General features: G+C 34.9%; 1 protein-coding gene across 2 annotated transcripts in view; it reads right to left on the bottom strand.

Annotated features, from left to right (window-relative positions):
• XPO4 (exportin 4) overlaps positions 1-18,969 on the bottom strand; it is a gene marked incomplete at its 5' end in the record, with an annotated part of 83,135 nt that overhangs the window by 50,665 nt on the left and 13,501 nt on the right. For both annotated transcript variants that reach the window (XM_080926014.1, XM_080926015.1), the window contains 3 exons: positions 7,042-7,180; positions 11,555-11,696; positions 17,023-17,128. In XM_080926014.1, coding sequence (XP_080782140.1) covers positions 7,042-7,180; positions 11,555-11,696; positions 17,023-17,128 — 387 coding nt within the window. The remainder of the gene's footprint in view (positions 1-7,041; positions 7,181-11,554; positions 11,697-17,022; positions 17,129-18,969) is intronic.

Genomic DNA, 18,969 nt, shown 5'->3' with positions numbered 1-18,969 from the left:
TTAGAGAAAAACATAAGCTCACAAGACCTAGTAATGTCTGAGTCTATAATTCTGAAGACAATTTTAGTAGCCTGTATTCTGTAACTCTTAGCCTTACTTCTCATTCATCTGTTCTACGTAATACCACACCAACTATATCATGAAGAAATAAAATATCTGAAAACATGTCTAAAACAAGAAAACTAACCTCAGATATGAATCACTAAACATAATTTACACATTAACTTCACTTTTGAAAATCTAGAAGCACTTGTTAAATGCAAACTGTCACCATCCTTAAAAATAATGCATTATAATACCTTTCTACAAGTAATTTACAACTTACCACAGGTTGGTTTCTGGGTACTTACACAAAGTGCTATATTTTGAAACTATGGTCATATTCAGATTTTTAGTACAATGCCTAATTTTAATTACTAAAACATATTCATAATAAAGATTTGATCTTATAAGTATTTCCTAAGCTCATATTCATGGTCAAATGAATAAATAAAAATATAAACAAGGGAAAGCTAGTGAACATTGCTGGGGGACTGAGATTTTCAACAAGTAGGTTTCCTTTATACAGTATAGCTCAGCATACAGGGAGCCAACAGAAGCCAACTGCATCAAAAACATTGCCATCCAACAAAGCAAACTCACATAGGATGTGCACAGTAGCCCATAAAAGCAAGTGAGTATAGTTTCAATTCCTCTACCTCTCCCTGACCCCACTCTTCAGATGAATGTCCGTTTATTAAGGAAAAGTAAGAGAAGAGCTTCTGTGGGTGGGAGAGCTCCTAAGGAGGAACATCCCTCTAACCCTTATTTTCAATACACAAACACTAAGAACAAGATGTGTTCTCATCACAGATTTAGCTTCCTAAACATAAGTATTTTTTCAGCTTGTGAAAATAATATAGCATATTTTAATCTTTGAAAAAATAGAAGGTTAAAAAAGATAAAATAAAATTACCTATAATCTTACTATCTGGGGATTATTACTGTAAGCTATTTATATATAGCTCTTTAGTTTCTTAATGCATGTACACATATTAGTTACAAAACATACAGTTTATATGCTTGATACTCCTTTCTCTAGTTTTAAAAAAAAACAGAAATCTCTTAGTAGAAATTATTTTGTATTTCACTACATCACTTAAAATTTAATACATGAAGATAATTAGAGCATGCAGATATTAGATGCTATTTTGACCCACACCTAAACTCATCACTTTTCAGATAACTGAAATTTAGTAAGATATTTTCAGATACTACAAAAAAAGAGTTCAATTTGAAAAACTTGTGTAGATATGAAATTAACATCATGAACTCTGGGTCTCACTTACCACTGGAGAAGATTCCTGTCTACTTGCTGCAGGCATTCATTCAGTGCTCCAGGGACATAAGCACAGTGCCTTTTACTCCCCGTCTAACCACCAGCACTTTCAAATGCTAACTCCGCCCTTTGTCAGTCACAGCTAGATAGCATTCTATACTATAGAGATCGACTCTGATAATCAAGTGGATATTAGATACTCAAGGACAACAAAAGCTGTCATTAGAAATTTCAGCGAAATCTGATGAAAATGGACTGGGAAACAGGAGATTTTCATACTAAGGAGGGCTTTAACTAAAGCCATAAGCACAAATTTTCAGAATTTTAAGAGGTTATCACAAAAAATGTTTCCTTTATGTAAGATCATAAAGAATAAGTTTGTATCTGTACAACAACAACAAAAAATGTTTTAAATGAACTTATACCCTGTATATTTTTCTACAAGAAGCCCTTTTTATAGCAATTATATGACAATGAATGGTTGTTAGAGAAACAAAAGGCTATCAGATTCCCATGCCTGTTGATTTATGTGCACTTCCCAGGGTTTCTCAAGTGGCCTTTGTGGCAGTCTATGGCTCACTGCTGCCTGCAATAGGACAACACCAGCAGGCAGCTCTTCACTCACCATCCTCATTTGGTAACCATTTAGAAACCCAGTTACAAATCTATTGTGCCTGTATTAGCAATAAAAACAGCCTGTAGAAATCCTTAGGAATATAAGAAACCTACTCTTTAGACTAGGGAAACAGAAAAATGCAAATTAAAACACTGTTTCCCATTTAACTGCAGGCAAGGCAATTCATTTTCATCCGGATAAAGTCTCATCTACTCTTTGCCTACCAGTTACACTGCATTAAAATTAAATTATTTATTGTAAGCACTTCGTAAATGCAACAATTAGGATAAGGTAGAACAAAGGTAGTATTTTTGTAATTATCATATAATTGAGTTGTTTAGGTCCTACCTCTTGACTGCCAAAATTAGAACTATGAGATAACTATCACTTAGAAGAGAATCATTAGATATTACTTGAATCAATGAATCTTTAATTATTTGTATATCACTATTAACACAGGAGGAGGTAGAAAATAAATATGTTAAGTTTCCTAATTTTTAAAAAGGTTACTCTTTATATTTATGAGTATTTGCATGTATGTATGTAACCAGAATAAGGCATCAAATCTCTTAAAATAGCAGTTACAAACACTTGTGAGCTACCATGCAGGTGCTGAGAACCAAAACCCAATCCTCTAGAAGAACAGGGAGGGCTCTTAAACACTGAGTAATCACTCATGTCCCACTCCTATTTTTGCTGATTATAAATCTAGATCTATAAAGCAAATAGAAGACAAGACAATAAGGTCTCAATGTTACCGGGAAAAAAAGTCTAAAAGTCTTCATGAGCTGAGTTGGTTGAGTGCTTGTCTAGTATTGCACGAAGCCCTGGTTTTGGTCCCAGGCATTATATAAAATTGAGTGTTGGTGGTGCATGGCTGCAATTTGTATACTTGAAAGATAATACAGAAGAATCAGAAGTCTGAGGTATTCATAGCTATATCCCAAATTTTAAAGTCAACCTGGGATACATGACACCTACTCTCAAAGAAAGACTGTTTTCATAGTATAGTTTCTTTCACTGAAATACTAGAAATTCAAAAGTTTATTCACTGACAATTTTTAAAACTCTGTCTTCATCTTAAAATTCTAAGAGTAGCATTCACATTTCTTGTCAAAGCCATTCATTTCATGCTCGTGAGGAAAAAAAAGACTTAAAAAAAAAATCCCCCAGAGACAGATTGCCTTCTCACTTCACAAGCTTAAGACTGTCTCTTATAATAGCCTGGCTCTTGCCTCAGGATCTTTATTACCAAGAATAAACTGTATGAAAGGTTGCCATACTATATAGCAGACCTCCAGCTGCTCTTCTAAGAAAACATCAATGAGACTTTGCGATAAGGGAGATTAACTTGTCTATCTCATCCAGGGGCAGCCCTGGGTAGACAAGTGAATTTCACACCCACTTCTGCCCAACATGAAAAAGAGAGGAAAAGGAGGCTTAAATACTGCTTAACTATCTTTCAGAATGATTTAACATAGGCTTATTACTTTCAAAGGAAATAAGGCAAACATGAAATAGATTAAATTTTTAGTTTGTATGTCAGCCTAAAAAATAACCTAAGCTAATCTCCCAGGAAGGAGTTTCCCTATTCCTCTCAAACTAGTATTGACAGCAGGCCTGACAGTTCCCAGCTGAGATGAAATAACCACAGAATTAAGAAACCCTGTTTGCAAAGATGAGAATGAATGACATAGTTCTTAGCTGTATATGCGTGATACATCACCAATGCACTATGGCACACAGAAAGCTACACCATCTAAGAAATGTTCCTTAAAAATTCTATGTCTTATTCTGGTTTGCTTTTGTTTTATTTTATTTTATTATTATTTTTAGATAATTGTACTTTAATCACAAAGAAAGTGCATAAATTTGGGTGGGCGAGGAGAATATGGAAGGAGTTGAGCAAGAGAAAACCATAATCAGATTATATGGAAAAACTCTATTTTCTATAAAAATTAAAGATAAACTAAAAAAAAGGGTTTTATAAAGGCTAAAAATAAGAGCACACCAGTAAAGAAAGGCACTATAATCAAATATCCTCTCCAAGGTTTTACACATTTATAAAACTTTCTATAAAATGATCTGCAAGAAACCACAATCATAATTCTTAAAAATATTTAAAAGTAAGCTAGTGTGCTGACCATATCTTTTAAATATACAAATAATTAGCTTTCACTAGTAGATACCATCTTCTGTGTTTCAACACTTAGAATCGTTATATCGGGTGACTTATTAGACCTTATGTTCCCAAGATTTTCAAAGAATGGTTTGAGAGGCTGCTAGGGAGATAGTGCAAACACTTCTGAATGACACTAGGACATCTGCTTTACATTATAAGGAATTAATGCCTAGACAATTTACAGTGTATATTTGTTCCAGGTAAGAAGTTGGTGATTTGGCAGAACTGTAACTATGAACCAAAAACAGTTGCTCTACAACTGGTAACTGCCTCAAAATCCATGTAAGGTTCATGAGACTAATAGAGCTAGTGCAGGGGGGGGGGGGGGGAGACAACCAACACCAGTATTTGGAAGGTAAGCAGCCAAACACTAATTTCTGGCCAGTGAAGGTCTGTAGAGATGCCATTTCTAGAGGTAGTACAAGAGAAAGTTGAGTTATCTGATTTCACAGCTCCTAAGGTCAGCTCTTTCTATCCACAGAAAACCATCAGCCAGGGCAACTGCTTGCTTGCTTCAGAAGGTAAAGGCACTTGCTGCCAGAATCGAGGTGAAAGGGAAGAGCTGATTCCCAGACGTCATCCACATATGCACATGCATAAAACAGTAAATGGAACTTAAAAAGTTTTTAAAAAGCTGTCAGATGATTTCTATCACTGGCATCTATCTCTTCATGTATCACATGAAACTACCACATAAACGACCACCAACTGTTTCAGCATGCTACTTTCCCACCAAAGCTCTAACCATTTCTTCTGAGGTTATTCCTGTCTATGAAACTAAGAAAGCCTTAAATTTCCGAACCATTCCCACAAATTCTTCACCATCCAAGAAGATACACTAAAACATTTTACTGGTTTGCAATTTCATTTTCTGGACCTACTAAACTAGCTTTACACAACCTGGCAAAGATGTGTGACCACAATGTTTACATTTTACTTACCACATAAACAGGATTTTTAAGTTTAATGTTACAATGTGCTCAGCAAAATCATTTCAATCTATCATTAAAAATGGTTCCATCTCCAACATATTAAATTGCTAATACTACAGAATTTCTTAGTCCTCTTATTTAGAAATTTTACTAAAAAAAAAAAAACAAAACAAAACAAACAAAAACCTTGTTGCATACAGTGGTACATGCCTTCAATCCTAAGAGAAGACTAAAGAAAAAGTTCAAGGCCAGACTGTTGCACAGTGAATTTCAGACTAGCCAGTAACAAAGCAAGATCCTAACTCAAAAACTGTGTGTGTGTGTGTGTGTGTGTGTGTGTGTGTGTGTGTGCGCGCGCGCAATCGCGCACGCATGAGCAAACATGCACATGCACAGGAAGTAGCAAATGTATTAGTATATGTGGGGGGTCTTGGTTTTGACCATTTCAAGAATATCAAGGATATTAAATTTATCCAAATGTATGTGCTATAAATATAGCAAAATGCTCTCTAACTGCACTGTCTGTTTTATCCTTTGTAGAACATGTTATTTGCATGACTCAAGATAAGCTTATTGTCAACTGGCCATGAATCACTTTTTGTGCTACATTAAATTTATCCAAGGGAAAAGAAAGAAGAAAACTAGGTTTCTAGCATGTGTTTACTCCTAAAAAAGCAAGGACAATTTACCTGTACTGTGCTCTCCCAGGACTAAGAGACATGCAGGAGAGGCCTACCTGGAAAAACAATCTAATCCAGAGAGCTTTAGCCACAGGTCCCAATGCTACTGTTCCAGCCCAATCCTGTCCACTTAACTGGCCAGACTATCAAAATGCAACAGGGTGTCCCAAAACAAAATCTAAAAGGGGAGCAACTCTGGGAGTAATGCAACCCAGAACATCCAGGGCACACTGATTATCAGACTACACACAAGGTCATTCCTGTGAAAGGGAAGACTACCAAGTCCATATAAATAATCTTGGTTGTCATTTTAAAACTATTCTAACACTAGCACAGTTCTACATCAGAAACAGAAACAGCTTCAGTGCTCAGTAGCACAGCATTTGCCTTGCCTGTGCAAGGATCTGGGTTCAAGTCTTACCACGACTAATAAATAAGTTCCATACTTCTTACAGAAGAGTCTGTAAATTGTACAGCCTCACACATAAATCTTTCAATTAAAAAAATTAATTGTGATACCTAAAAAAAAAAAATCTACTTAGATTTGATACCTAATAATCAGAATGTCCAGGTACTACTAACTCCAGTTCCACAGGGACCATCCCAGGAGTCAGAGCTAGTCAGTAATATAGCCTCTGGTGAAATTTCTACACCTAGACACTCCTGAAATGTGGACAGGGCAGGAAAACCATGCTCCTTTAAGCAATTTGGTCGAGAACAATGGCCTGACATCTACTCACAAGATAAAAATCACCTGGAAATCATGGTGTAATTGATGATTTTTATTATCTTAAATACCATTTACACTTAACTCATTCATTTCTATAATTATTGGTACTTTCCAAGGCTTACAGTGAAGAAATGTTCAAAAGAATGATTAAAACTATGGGGAAAAAAAACAAAAACAAAAACAAGTGATAGTGTATGTCTTTAATCCCAGAACTCAGGAGTCAGGGGAAGCAGGCAGATCTCTGTGAATTCCAGGCCAGCTAAAGATATAAACAAAGTCCTGGTCTCTCCACACACAGAAAAAAGAATATCATGGTGTATTAACTCATCATGTTTTACGATCAGTTAAAATGATTATGAACACAGTGGCAACACAGAAAAAAACAAGCCTCAAATGAAAATGCTAAGTATACTATATCTGTATTACACACATATATTTAGAGATCAGAAGAAACGTCTGAACAAATAAAAACTGCTTGGCACATTAGTTTGCATGCCTTTCTTTTATACTACTATTGCCAGAATGCAATAAGTGATAGTTAAAATAAAAAATATTTATAGATACAAGCAGTTAGCATACTTACCACAGTGGGATTGCCACTACTTATCAACTGGCTGACTTCATGAAATATGCTTTTGCAGTCAATTGACTTATCTAATGATCCTCTTTTTACAATTACTGCTACTGCTAATAGAATCTGTTCCCGAACATACTTTTGGAGGCTGCAAAACATAAAAATTGTGAAAACATTTACCTATATTTAATATAAATACTCACAAGTTTCACACTGTACCAGAAGCTTCTAATAATACCATCTAACCTGAGAGTAGTATAATCTCCTAAATTATAGAAAAACTCATACACTTGAACAGCTTTAACCAAGGTCAATTTACTACCTGAGTGACCCTGGGCTACTCTGTTATTTACTAGCTGTGCAACCCAAAATAAAGTCTTGGTTTTCTCTTCTTTAAAATGGAGACAATAGTCAGGAATACTGTAAAAACTAATGTTCTCCCCTAATCTAGGCTACATCATTCATTTTAGGCCAGGACTTAAATGCCTTTTCAGAACCTCTTCTTAAAGGTTAGGATTCAAAAACACCAATCTTATAATAATACAACCTCTCAAATGACATAAAAATGTGACCTTGTTCCCTTGAGACAAATACATCCCTTACCATGGGCAACAAGACCAATTGTAGCTTTCCTAGAAGAGTTCCAGTATTCTGTTGTCCCGAATAATTATTAATATTGCCTACTTTTACTTTCAAAGGTATCCCAGTTTGGACAGTTATACATACAGTCATGTACTTTTAAAGTCTGTGACAGCCAAGCACCACTCTGCTCTCTGACCTCACTCTTTCCACACACTCAGTAGGCAGGCATATGGAACTCAGTCTCTGGCTCAACACTCATGCTTCCAGTCCTACGTTCTATTCCCTCTGCCAAAGCTGTGATGTCACTTTCTCCAGAAAGTTATTACTAAAGGCTCCCAAGGCACCAGCATGTGACATGACTTATCTGTTACTACTACTTAACACTATCCTGAAAATCAACTACCCTACTCTAAGCACACTAACTTATGTAAAACTCAAGATTAATAATTTCAAACACGTGTCCCTATATCAAAACTAAAGTCAAAATATTCCTTCCATAGTTTTGGGCTGGGGTGGTAGCAGGTGCCTTTACTACCAGCACTCGGGAGGCAAAGGCTAGTGGACGACCTCTGGATGCCAGTCTAGTCCACATAGCAAGTTCCAGGCCAGCCAGAACTTCATAGTGAGACCTTACCCAAAAGAAAAAAATCTCTATTGGCAAGAACTAGAAAATTAAAACATTTAATAGGTTTTATGAAAGAGTTTCTGTAAATTAACATGTTCAAGGAACATTATTAACCCAGTTAATTATCAGAAAGTTAGTTTGAAAAAATTAACATAAATTGAACAAGGTCACAGAGTCAAGTATGGCAGAATGGTAATGAATACACATTGCTTTCTTGACTAATATGCTACCTGCCTCTAGAAAAAAAAGGCATACTATATCAAACCAGATCCAAACTTTACCTCAATTGGGAGGTAAGAAAAAAAACCTATACATCTATCTAGTGGTTAAGGACCCGAAATACACAAGCCATATGTACACTAGACTGTACCACATAAGCTACCTGTATAATCCTGCTTGTATAGTACATCAAGATTTGTTACTTGACTCTAATCCACACCAGAGAGCATTCTATAAAATAAGAATGCCCATGTAATTAAAAACAAAAAAAGAGCAGAATTACTCAGGCTTTAAAGAGATGTGACAGGGGCTAGAGAAGTGGTTCAGTGGTTAAGAGTACTTGCTGCTCTTATGAAGGACTTAGGTTTGATTCCCAGCACCCACATAGTGGCTCACAACCACCTATAATTCCAGCCATCTTCTGATTTCTTTGAGCACAAGGCATGCACATGTGCATATATATACACGCAGGCAAAATACTCATACACAGGAGCTAGAGAAATGTCAAGAGCACTTACTGCTCTTCTAGAGAACATGGGTTCAGTTCTCAGCACACACATGATGGCTCCAATTCCAGGGGATTTAATGCCTTCTGGTATCTCCATGGGCACACACGTGGTGCAGAGATATACATGTAAGCAAAAATCTCATACATATAAAAATGAATAAATCTTTAAAAATTTAAAGTACCCAAACACATAAAATATTTAAAAAATGCATAACAGGATATAACATCTAACTGTAGTTAAATTCTGGACTGAAAGACAAACAACATATTTTACCTAAATATAGAAAGCATATATTAACAGAGCCAAAGAGACAGACTGCTCTTAAGAAAAATAACCCAGGGCTGGAAAATATACCTAACCTTAGTAAAATAGTTGAGGAACTCAAACATATAATCAGAATGATATTTAATAATAATATAAATATGACAATTAGGTCTAGAACATTGATAGTATGAAATATAGTCAGTATTTAAGATGAAAGCATTGTATGTGGGTGGCAATTTGCTCAAATGTGACAAAATGTTAACTGAGCTTCTATCAGGAAAGGGGTATGTGTTCACTGTGTTACTTACTGTGGCATCTTTGCTGTAAGTTTTAAAAAATTTTCAAAATAGTTTAGGGGAAGAGGCAATACTTAGATGTAGCAGGCACAAGATCTTTTCGCCACCTAACACCATACACACAGCACTAACACATACAAGCAGTTGAGAAAAGAAATGAACTATTTCAACACAACCTTTGATAACCAACTCTAAAATAGCTTTTAACTAATCAAAATGATTTAGGAATAGAATTAATGTTGATAGCACAAGAAAGCATATGTATAAACATCTTAATTACATACACATTATATTATACATACTCAATATCACTTTACATTTACCCCACTTCTGCAAAGTTCTGGAATAGAGTGGTGAAAGGCTGTCAAGGAGGCCAGAAATCCTATTGTAATGTATCCTGACTACTTAGGAAAATTATTCTGTTATGAAAGTTGATTCAAACACATAAAAAGTGTCAAATCACTATTCTAGGAAAGTAAAAACAGCAAAATCCCAAGAAAATAAAGATGCTTTTTGACAATAACCAGGCCTGGGGTCAAAGGTTACCACAAAAACTTCTTTAGACATAGAGGCCTAAATACTAAAGCCTCTAGTAGCATTTTTTTTTTCTTTTTTCTTTTTTCTATGAGTGCACTATCACTGTCTTCACACACACCAGAAGAGGGCATCAGATCCCATCATAGATGGTTGTGAGCACCATTACTGTTCCATCTCTTCAACTTTTTTTTCTTTTTCTTTTGTTAAAAAATAATTAATAAGTTAATTTTTATTTTATGCACATTGATGTTCTGACTCCATGTATGTCTGTGAGGGCGTTTGATTCCCTGGAAAAGGAGTTATAGACAGTTTTAAGATGCAAGGTTTTAGGATGCTAGGAATTGAACCTGGGTCCTCTGAAAGAACAGCTAGTGCTCTTAACCACTGACTGCCCCCCCCCCCCAGCTCCCATGGCAGATATTTCTTTTCTTTTTTCTTTTCCAGTTTCTAGGGACAGTTTCATATTGCAGACCAGTCTAGCTTTGTCTTGAAGCATTCCTTCTGCCTTAGCCTTCCAAATGCTGAGATTAGAGGCAGGATATACCATTTCTAGCTTAAAATAACAATATAAAACAGAAAACCTGCAATACATACCCAACCCCTAATCTTTTTAAAAGTATTGTTACAGATAAACACAGTTACTTTCTTTATCATATAAATATAAACACGAAGATTTCTCTCAACTTTTCTTTAACTATAAGAATATATTATCAAAATTTATTTGAAATTATTTTGCCAGTACAGATCAAAACAATCATCTAATATAGCAAAAGTGTGTTAATCCCATAAAGAATCAATGTACAGTCTTGTAAGAATATTTAAACATTAAAGAAAATTCATTTACCTCACTCCTGGAATTTGGTCTTTTTCAAAGTAAATAAAGAAATTAATATTTTTTTCTTCTAAAATATTTTATGTATATGTAGGTAACATTTGGCTTATTGGTGGTTTAATTTCTTCTTCCTTTCTGGGGCTATGTAGCTACATCTTATAATACTCAGCCTTTGCCAAACTTCCTCTAACATATTAAAAGAAATAAACTATACTACCAAGCATCTAAGAACAAAAAAAAAAAAAAAAAAATTAAGTTTTGACAGTAAAAAAATCAACCTTAATTTATAATCAAATTCTTCAAAGTTTAGCAAGAACAGTATCATGTATTTCTTTTTTTAAGATTGATTGATTGATTGATTGATTGATTGATTGATTGATTTATTTATTTATTTATTATTTATTTATTTATTATAAGTACATTGTAGCTGTCTTCAGACACACCAGAAGAGGGCATCAGATCTCATAACAAATGGGTGTAAGAAGCCATGTGGTTGCTGGGATTTGAACTCAGAATCTCTGGAAGAGCAGTCAGCGCTCTTAGTGCACAGAATTTGCCAATACACATCACCATTAAAAAGGAAGGGTTGTCAAGTAGGACAGATCATAGAGGCTGAACACAGCCTCCTCTATTTTAGTGGTACCACCCAGGTACTTACTTAGGCCTTTGCAAAACATAGGTTAGGAGGAATGTTCTCAGTGACTCGATGCTGCCTTTTTCCAAGAGAACCCACTCTCGGACAACTGCTTCCATTATGGCTGTGGCAGCTTGGAAAAGGACATAGTCCACTTTACTGGTTTCTGGAGAGAAAATTAAAAACCCCTTTTAAGCAGTAATTCATGTTACCATGTGTACTTTGCATTTATTAATTTTAAGACAGAACTTTTCAGACAAGGAATAAGATGGTTACCTGGTCTGGTTTTAATCCAGTGACCTTGCTCTAGCACCACAAAGAGGTTAGTTCCTCTCAGAAGACACCTCAGGCAGGTGGCATCTAATCACGATCACAATTTTCACAAACTTTCCTCACCTCTCTTCAACTGTTACTTCCAAAGCATGAAGAACTAAAAAATAACACAGCTTTAAAAAGTAAAAATAAAAATATGAAGCAATCAGAAAGTGGACTAAGAGATTCTCACCCTGTGCAAAACTGAAATTTTTTATTAGAAAAATATCTTATTAAACTGGTCTTTGAACATTACTATTTATGATGAGCCATGCTGCTAAAATACTATAGCCTTCGTCAGAATGGCCCACCTCAATAGCAAGTTCAGAAATAAACAGCCATATCCAAGCTCTTTGTTTCAAAATGATCAAATCTAATGAACCACATTTACACAAGGTGAGAAGTTCTTGTTAATTTTCTGATTGCAGTACTGATCAAACTGAGTAAAATCCCAAGGCTACACTTAGAAAGACCACGCCTACCTAGCAAGGTATAGTATCTGAGCTAAAACCTGAATCAGAAAAAAAAAATAGAAAATTAACATGGTAAAAAATATTTTATATTAATTTTCTATTTTTTTGTTAGTGTATTCTGCTATAGTTTTTAAATAGCACTATCAAAAGGGAGAAAACAGTCAAAATGAAGTCAAGAAAAAGTAGAAATTCTTGAAAGTCTAAAAAATAAACATGTGAAACTCTTAATAAAGTCTGATTAGACTCCAGATTTGTATGCCTAGAACACTGAATATGAGTATCTGAAAGCCATGAGAAAGTAAGTTTAGGCCAAAAATGATGCCTTTGAGAGCTCAGACGAGCAGGAAGTATAGCTGGGCACTGGGTTCTAGCGCAAGCTCATGTATTAAAAATGTTACCAATGTTCTCAACACATTACCTGTGAAAATATGGGTGTACCTAAATAAGAGCATGTCATTATAGACAGGAGGCTTGAATATAGCAAAAGTAGAAAGAACCTTCTGGAATCTGGGGCTTCTGTTTCTAAGGTTTGATTAGTCCTTGCTACATTAACATGAACTGATTAAGATAATGACTGGAAGTCACAAAAATGTAAAAAAAAAAACTTACAATATAATAAGTGATTAATTTTAAAAATAAATAGCTTCTGAAATGTGACCTTATTATAGAAAAATTTTAATTTTCCAGAAATGAGGATGGAGTGGCAGGAAGTTTTATCAGAGTCAAACAATTTTAGCCACAAACAAGTTATATCTATCTCCCTTAGGAAGAAATATGACTGTCTAAAAACAGTGAGTTATATAATCTCAACTAAAATTTGTTTTTGAAAGGATGTTGTTTGTCTTCACTTCCATCTACAATTAAATTCTTGACTACAGATTTTGAGAAGGCAAAAATATGAAGGCCTCACAGAAGGTTAAAAACAGCAAAGATCATCTTATACAACTGCTCCATCTTATAGCTGAAGAAACTGCTGCCCAACAGAGAGGAAATGTTACATCACATGACCACCTAAATAACACTAATCCTTGCTAAGCACACAATTGTGTGCTAAGGCAAGACCAAGAAGGTACCTTTTGTCAGCTGAATACTGAGACACACTTATTTTAAATTAACCGAGCTTCTATCCTAGCCTTTTCTCTGTCTTGCACAAGAATGACACTTCAAAGTTTTCAAGAGATACTTCTTAACTTTTCTTCAACACCTACCTCTATATGGCAGGAAATGAGGATCTCTAACTTACTATAAGAAGCTGTATCTAAGGATGGAGAAATCCTGGAAAAGAAAGCCAAATTCCAAATTGAAAAGTAGGACTTTTCCTAAATGAGTATTACATTTTCTGATTAAACAGTGCTATTAGCCTTCAAAGTGTGCATTTACACACAGCATATGTGTAAAAGAAGCCAGAAAGCACTCTGCACACTGACTAGTACTCAGAAGCAGAGCTTCTGCACACACGCAGGCCTCAGTCTCACTCTGCTATGAAGATGACTGACACGAACTAACAACTCAGCTACAATTTCTCACCTCACTCCAGGAAGAGCTGCTGCTGGCTACAAGTGCTATGATAAACTACCTAAGGCTACTTTGAAGAATGCCTTCTTTGCTACCACAGTAACTTCAATGACTACAGAACTAAGTCATTTTTATTCTAAAACAAAAAATAAATTATATTTTGTCTGAAACATAATAGCACCCTTTGAAAAAACTTGAAGTAAAACTAATAATAAAGGAAAACTAATTTTAAAAAGGTGTTCTAAATATAAAAGCAAGCCTACTATAGATCAGCCACTGCAGTCTAACCTTAAAGGTTTCTGTTCAAACCACAGGACTGTAAGCTCTGAAATGCCAGCTATTCCCTATATAATGACACCTACATTTACTAATAGTAAAGTCTCAGCTGAAGATAAAACTGACAGTATTACCAATGACAATTTTCCAGATACAGAGAAGTTTACTAGCCCTACTAAACATGCTAGTTTGTTTCATTTTGCGCTGGCTGCCTAAGATGAGTGAGTAGAGCCCATCCCTCCCTGAGAAGGCAAAGGAGCACTACTGAGTCACTTCAGAAGTAGTAATAAGCCAATCCCCTCATTTCTTGGTTATTTCTTTAGCAAGAATTAAACTCGGGCTTCTTTGTCTTTTAAAACAAAACAAAAACATTTAACCCTAAAAAAAAACTAGTAAGTTCCTAAGTGCCAAAGACATCTTAGGTGAAACAGTCTAAACTTAAGCATGCAATATGTACACACGTGTGCACACACAGAGACAGTCAGACAACCCACACATAAGCCAAAAAAAAAAAAAAAAAAGCAAAAAGACAGAAGAAGAAGAAGAAGAAGAAGAAGAAGAAGAAGAAGAAGAAGAAGAAGAAGAAGAAGAAGAAGAAGAAGAAGAAGAAGAAGAAGAAGAAGAAGAAGAAGGACAAGAACAAGAACAAGAAGAAGAAGAAGAAGAAGAAGAAGAAGAAGAAGAAGAAGAAGAAATAAGGTGAAATGAAAACATAAAACTGAAGCCAGAAAAGAGAAGGCTTTAAGAGGACAGAAACTTGCTCTTTATCAGAAAATAATATTTCCCAGACATTCTACAAAATGACGTATCATCCCTAAATAAGAATGTGAAAATTTTGAGTTGTGATTGACTGCCACTTGTATGAGAAGTCTTCTTAGAGGAATTTGCCCTTCTGTGCTGGTAGCAACTAAGGGGTTAAAAAAGATTTTTGGTCAAGTTTAGATGCAAACATTAACGTAACCCAGAGCTTCGCAGTACATTCATGATAGTGCATGTTGCTGCGGACTCCATCCTTCAAGCAGTTAACAGGTAAAACTTGAGCTGACTTTGAAAGCACAACTAGAATTAAGCACAACTAAAAACAGGGTTACTGCTCTTTACAGTGTCCAGACAAGCTCTGCCCTTATGAAAGCTACCGTACATCATAAATACACACACTGAAAAATGAGAGTGCTATAAGCAAATAAACGCTAATAAAATGCTTATAACATAGTCGACAATCACAGCTGCATTCAACAGAAAGTCAGATGAAATGCTGGTGGAACCCTAGGTGAGGCAGGTGAATTATCTGCCAATAAACTCAAACTCCAACTATTTTAGGTTCATAGTTTAACACAATAGTCTCTCAAATCTGTGAATTCAAAATAATTTCATGGTAAAAATAAGATGTTACTCCTTTTAAAGTCTTTAGACTGATGTTTTAGCTCTTCCTTTTATTTAATATTAATTAAATATGCTGTATGAGCAAAAGAATGTCTTAGTAAAAGAAACAAATGCATTCAAGTATAAAACTCAACTGAAAGTCCATTAAAATGGCTTCATTTTGCATTGAAAAGGCAGTTGTTAACAACTACTGCTTTAAAGATAAGCTCTTCTGACTGACACAGCTACCTTCCTACCGCTCCTAGCTCCTGCCAGCCAAAGCACTTACTTTTAGATGATCATTTTAAAAAAAATAATAAAAACCTAATAAATTAATGTGGTTATGTTCACTTATTGTCCACAAAATGCTTTTTTTATGCACGACAACATGGGCACCTCCCAAGACCTTAAGACTGCTATGCCCACACCCATGAAGGCAACTGGTATCATTATTTTTATTGTAAAGATGACAGAGGCTCAGAGAGGCTGACCTCTTCAAGCTGACGCTGTGTAGAAACACCACTGGCAGCCAGATCTCATAATTCAACAAAACTCTTTCCACTACAACCTAAGACCACTCACTTTATAAGCCTGATATGTAAAACATTTTAGAAGACATGATCATCATTATAGCTTATCTCTGTATAAAAACCAAGAGTACTGGGAAGTACAGATAAACCCTACCTGAATCATAAGAATAAATGGTCAGATGTTTTAGTTCCTATCAAGTAATCAATTCTGTAGTCAGAAACAGACTCAAAAAAATTTTTAAAAACTTAAGTAAGATACTTCCAACTAAACAAAAAGGCCAACAGTAATCAGGTTATAAAATAAAAACAATGCTGGTGTTGGGGCACATCCCTTTAATCCCAGCACTCCTGGCAAAGGCAGGCCTGGTCTACAGAACGAGCAGCAAGACAGCCAGGGCTATACAGAAAAACCCTCCCTTGAAAAACAAAAACAAACAAACTGAAATCTCCCCCTTTTTTACTATCAAAAAGTACAGAAGAGGCAAATGGCAGCATTATATACAACTCTCAGGAAATGCTATCATAGACAAGAGAACTATCATTCCCGTAACTGTTTTGTAAGAAACCATTCCTGTATATGTTAGACATAAGAACCCTAAGTACAAATCACTCCTTTATTTACCTATATTGATAACCTTCCCAAAAGTGACTAATTCAGCTAAGGAAGCTGAATATAAACCAGTTTAAAAAAAAAAAAAAAAAAAAGAAACTAAAAGAGAGAAAATACAGATCTTCCCCTAAAAAACCTTAAATTTTAAAAAAGCATCAGGGAACTTAATTACAATTCCTATAATGATATGCCATTTGAAAACAAAACAAACAAACAAAATCAGATCCTTCTCCCTAAGTCTCCTTTCTGGTTTCACAGAATACTTTAAATATACCTACTGCAATACAGAAATCCTTAGTAAGAAAGACTAACTGCACAAATCTGCTTGTGTTAAAAGGGATTTATAATAACTAACATTCAAGACAGAAAAATAAGCTCTGGTTATGTGAAAATATTTTTAAAGTGAAAACTTACCCAAAATATGCCTGCAAACTGCAAACGGTGACTTGGATTTTCTAAATGACAGGAATATGTGCTCTGCATGCTGGCGTTGTTCATTACTGACCATGGAAGGTGGTGCCTTTAGAGTAAAAACAAAGACAGAGCAAACAAATGAGAAAGCCTGCACAACATCAGTGCATTCTCCACTGCAGAGAAAACCTTTTCCCTTTTGGGGGAGAAAAGAAGGGTAAAACATTTGCTTAAGTTTTTAAGAAACTACAGTATAGAACTTCAAAATAAATATATAAAATACAGTTTCAGAAAAAAAAAAAAACAAAGAAACAAGCTTTGCCTCAGAACTGTTTAAAGCTGCCTACAATTCAGAAAATGAGATACTTAGATATACCATTTTTTTAAAAAAGTAGGTAACCTTAACATACTTTGCTTCAAAATCTATTGCTCAGACTAACTTAACAAATTTCAAATGCCAAAGCTCTTCAGTGGGCAGAAATTGAATCCAAGTTACCAAAAATCTGTAAATATTAAAAGTTTGGGTTTCATAGAACATTATACAAATTCTCTGAACAATAAACTCAATTAAAAATTTTAATTCCTCTTCAGTGCAATAATTTGTTTTCCAAAGCTATTTCTTTTTTTTTTACTAATATATTTTTATTTTATGCAAATTGCTACGCTTTTGCCTGCATATATGTCTGTGTGAGGTTGTCAGATCTTGGAGTTAGTTACAGATAGTTGTGAACTGTCATGTGGGTGCTGGGAATTATTTCTTTACTGAAAAAGATTTAGCTAAAATAGAATCCTATTACAAGGCTTATTTCTCTACTAAGACTTAGTTAAAATTATTCTCATTATATGGTTTAATTATCTTTTGATATAAGACCTAAGGGAAGGGGAAGAGATTGGGAAAGATAACAGTTTATCATTCTAACTAATATAATGAAAGACAACCATGCCAGATGTGGTGGCACATGTCTTGAAAGAAGGATCTAAATTTGAGGCCAGTGTAGGACACACATTAACACAGTGAGACATTAATTCAACGGAAAAAAAAAAGAGTGTAATTTTAACTATACCAAAGAATCTTAAAGATAAAACACATTTTTTTCAACCAAGCAGACTAACATATTGTCTTATCAATCTTTCTAAATACTGACACTCTGCCCTTTGAATTTCTGTAGCTAGTTAAAGCCAGTGTTCATTATTCCTAAGGTTATAGCACCCCCTACAGCTCTCCAGAGGAAAAACCAAACTTTGTGTTACAGAACTGACTTAAATTCTTTAATACTTCAAATTAGGTTTCAGTAACACAATACTGGGAGTAACTACCCAAACTAGAAGTTTTTGCCCTTTCATCTGTAAACTCTTCTTTTTTTTTAACCATGAGAACAGAGTTAGTTGTGTTTTTCAAGGTTTCCATACTTAACACTGCAGATTAGTGAATACCACCCACTCACACAGCTGTAATAGAAATCAACACTGGGTTACCTGGGCAGTCTGGATCATTTTTCTTCTCATTACCCTTATGTTATTACTCTATAAACAAACACTCCCTCTATAGCTAATGGTGCAAACATTCTCTGCTACTCACACATACTTTATAAAAAGTAAAGATATGAATACATTCATGTATAGCATATAGTTTAAAGGTTATTATTTAGGCACCTAAATAGATATTATCCACATAAAATTAATAGGTCAACATATTCGGCAGGACAGAATTTAGATTCCTAAATCCAAAACTGTAAATTCTTTCTTGAAAGAAAGCTGTTGTTCTGAGCACTTGTGGCCCCATGTACTTGTCAGGCTAAGGCAGAAAGATAACTTGAGTACAAGAGTTCAAAAGCAGTCTAGGTAATAAAGTATACACCATCTCAACAACTGCAAAAGCGCTTTAAAATGATTTAGCAATGATTTTTCAAAAAACAAGTTATCTCAGTCAGAAAATCCCAAAAAAGCTAG

Source organism: Micromys minutus (assembly GCF_963924665.1).
Source record: "Micromys minutus genome assembly, chromosome: 12".
NCBI lineage: Eukaryota > Metazoa > Chordata > Mammalia > Rodentia > Muridae > Micromys > Micromys minutus.
Note: the sequence above shows the minus strand (reverse complement) of the source record. Positions and strands in the feature narration are given on the sequence as shown.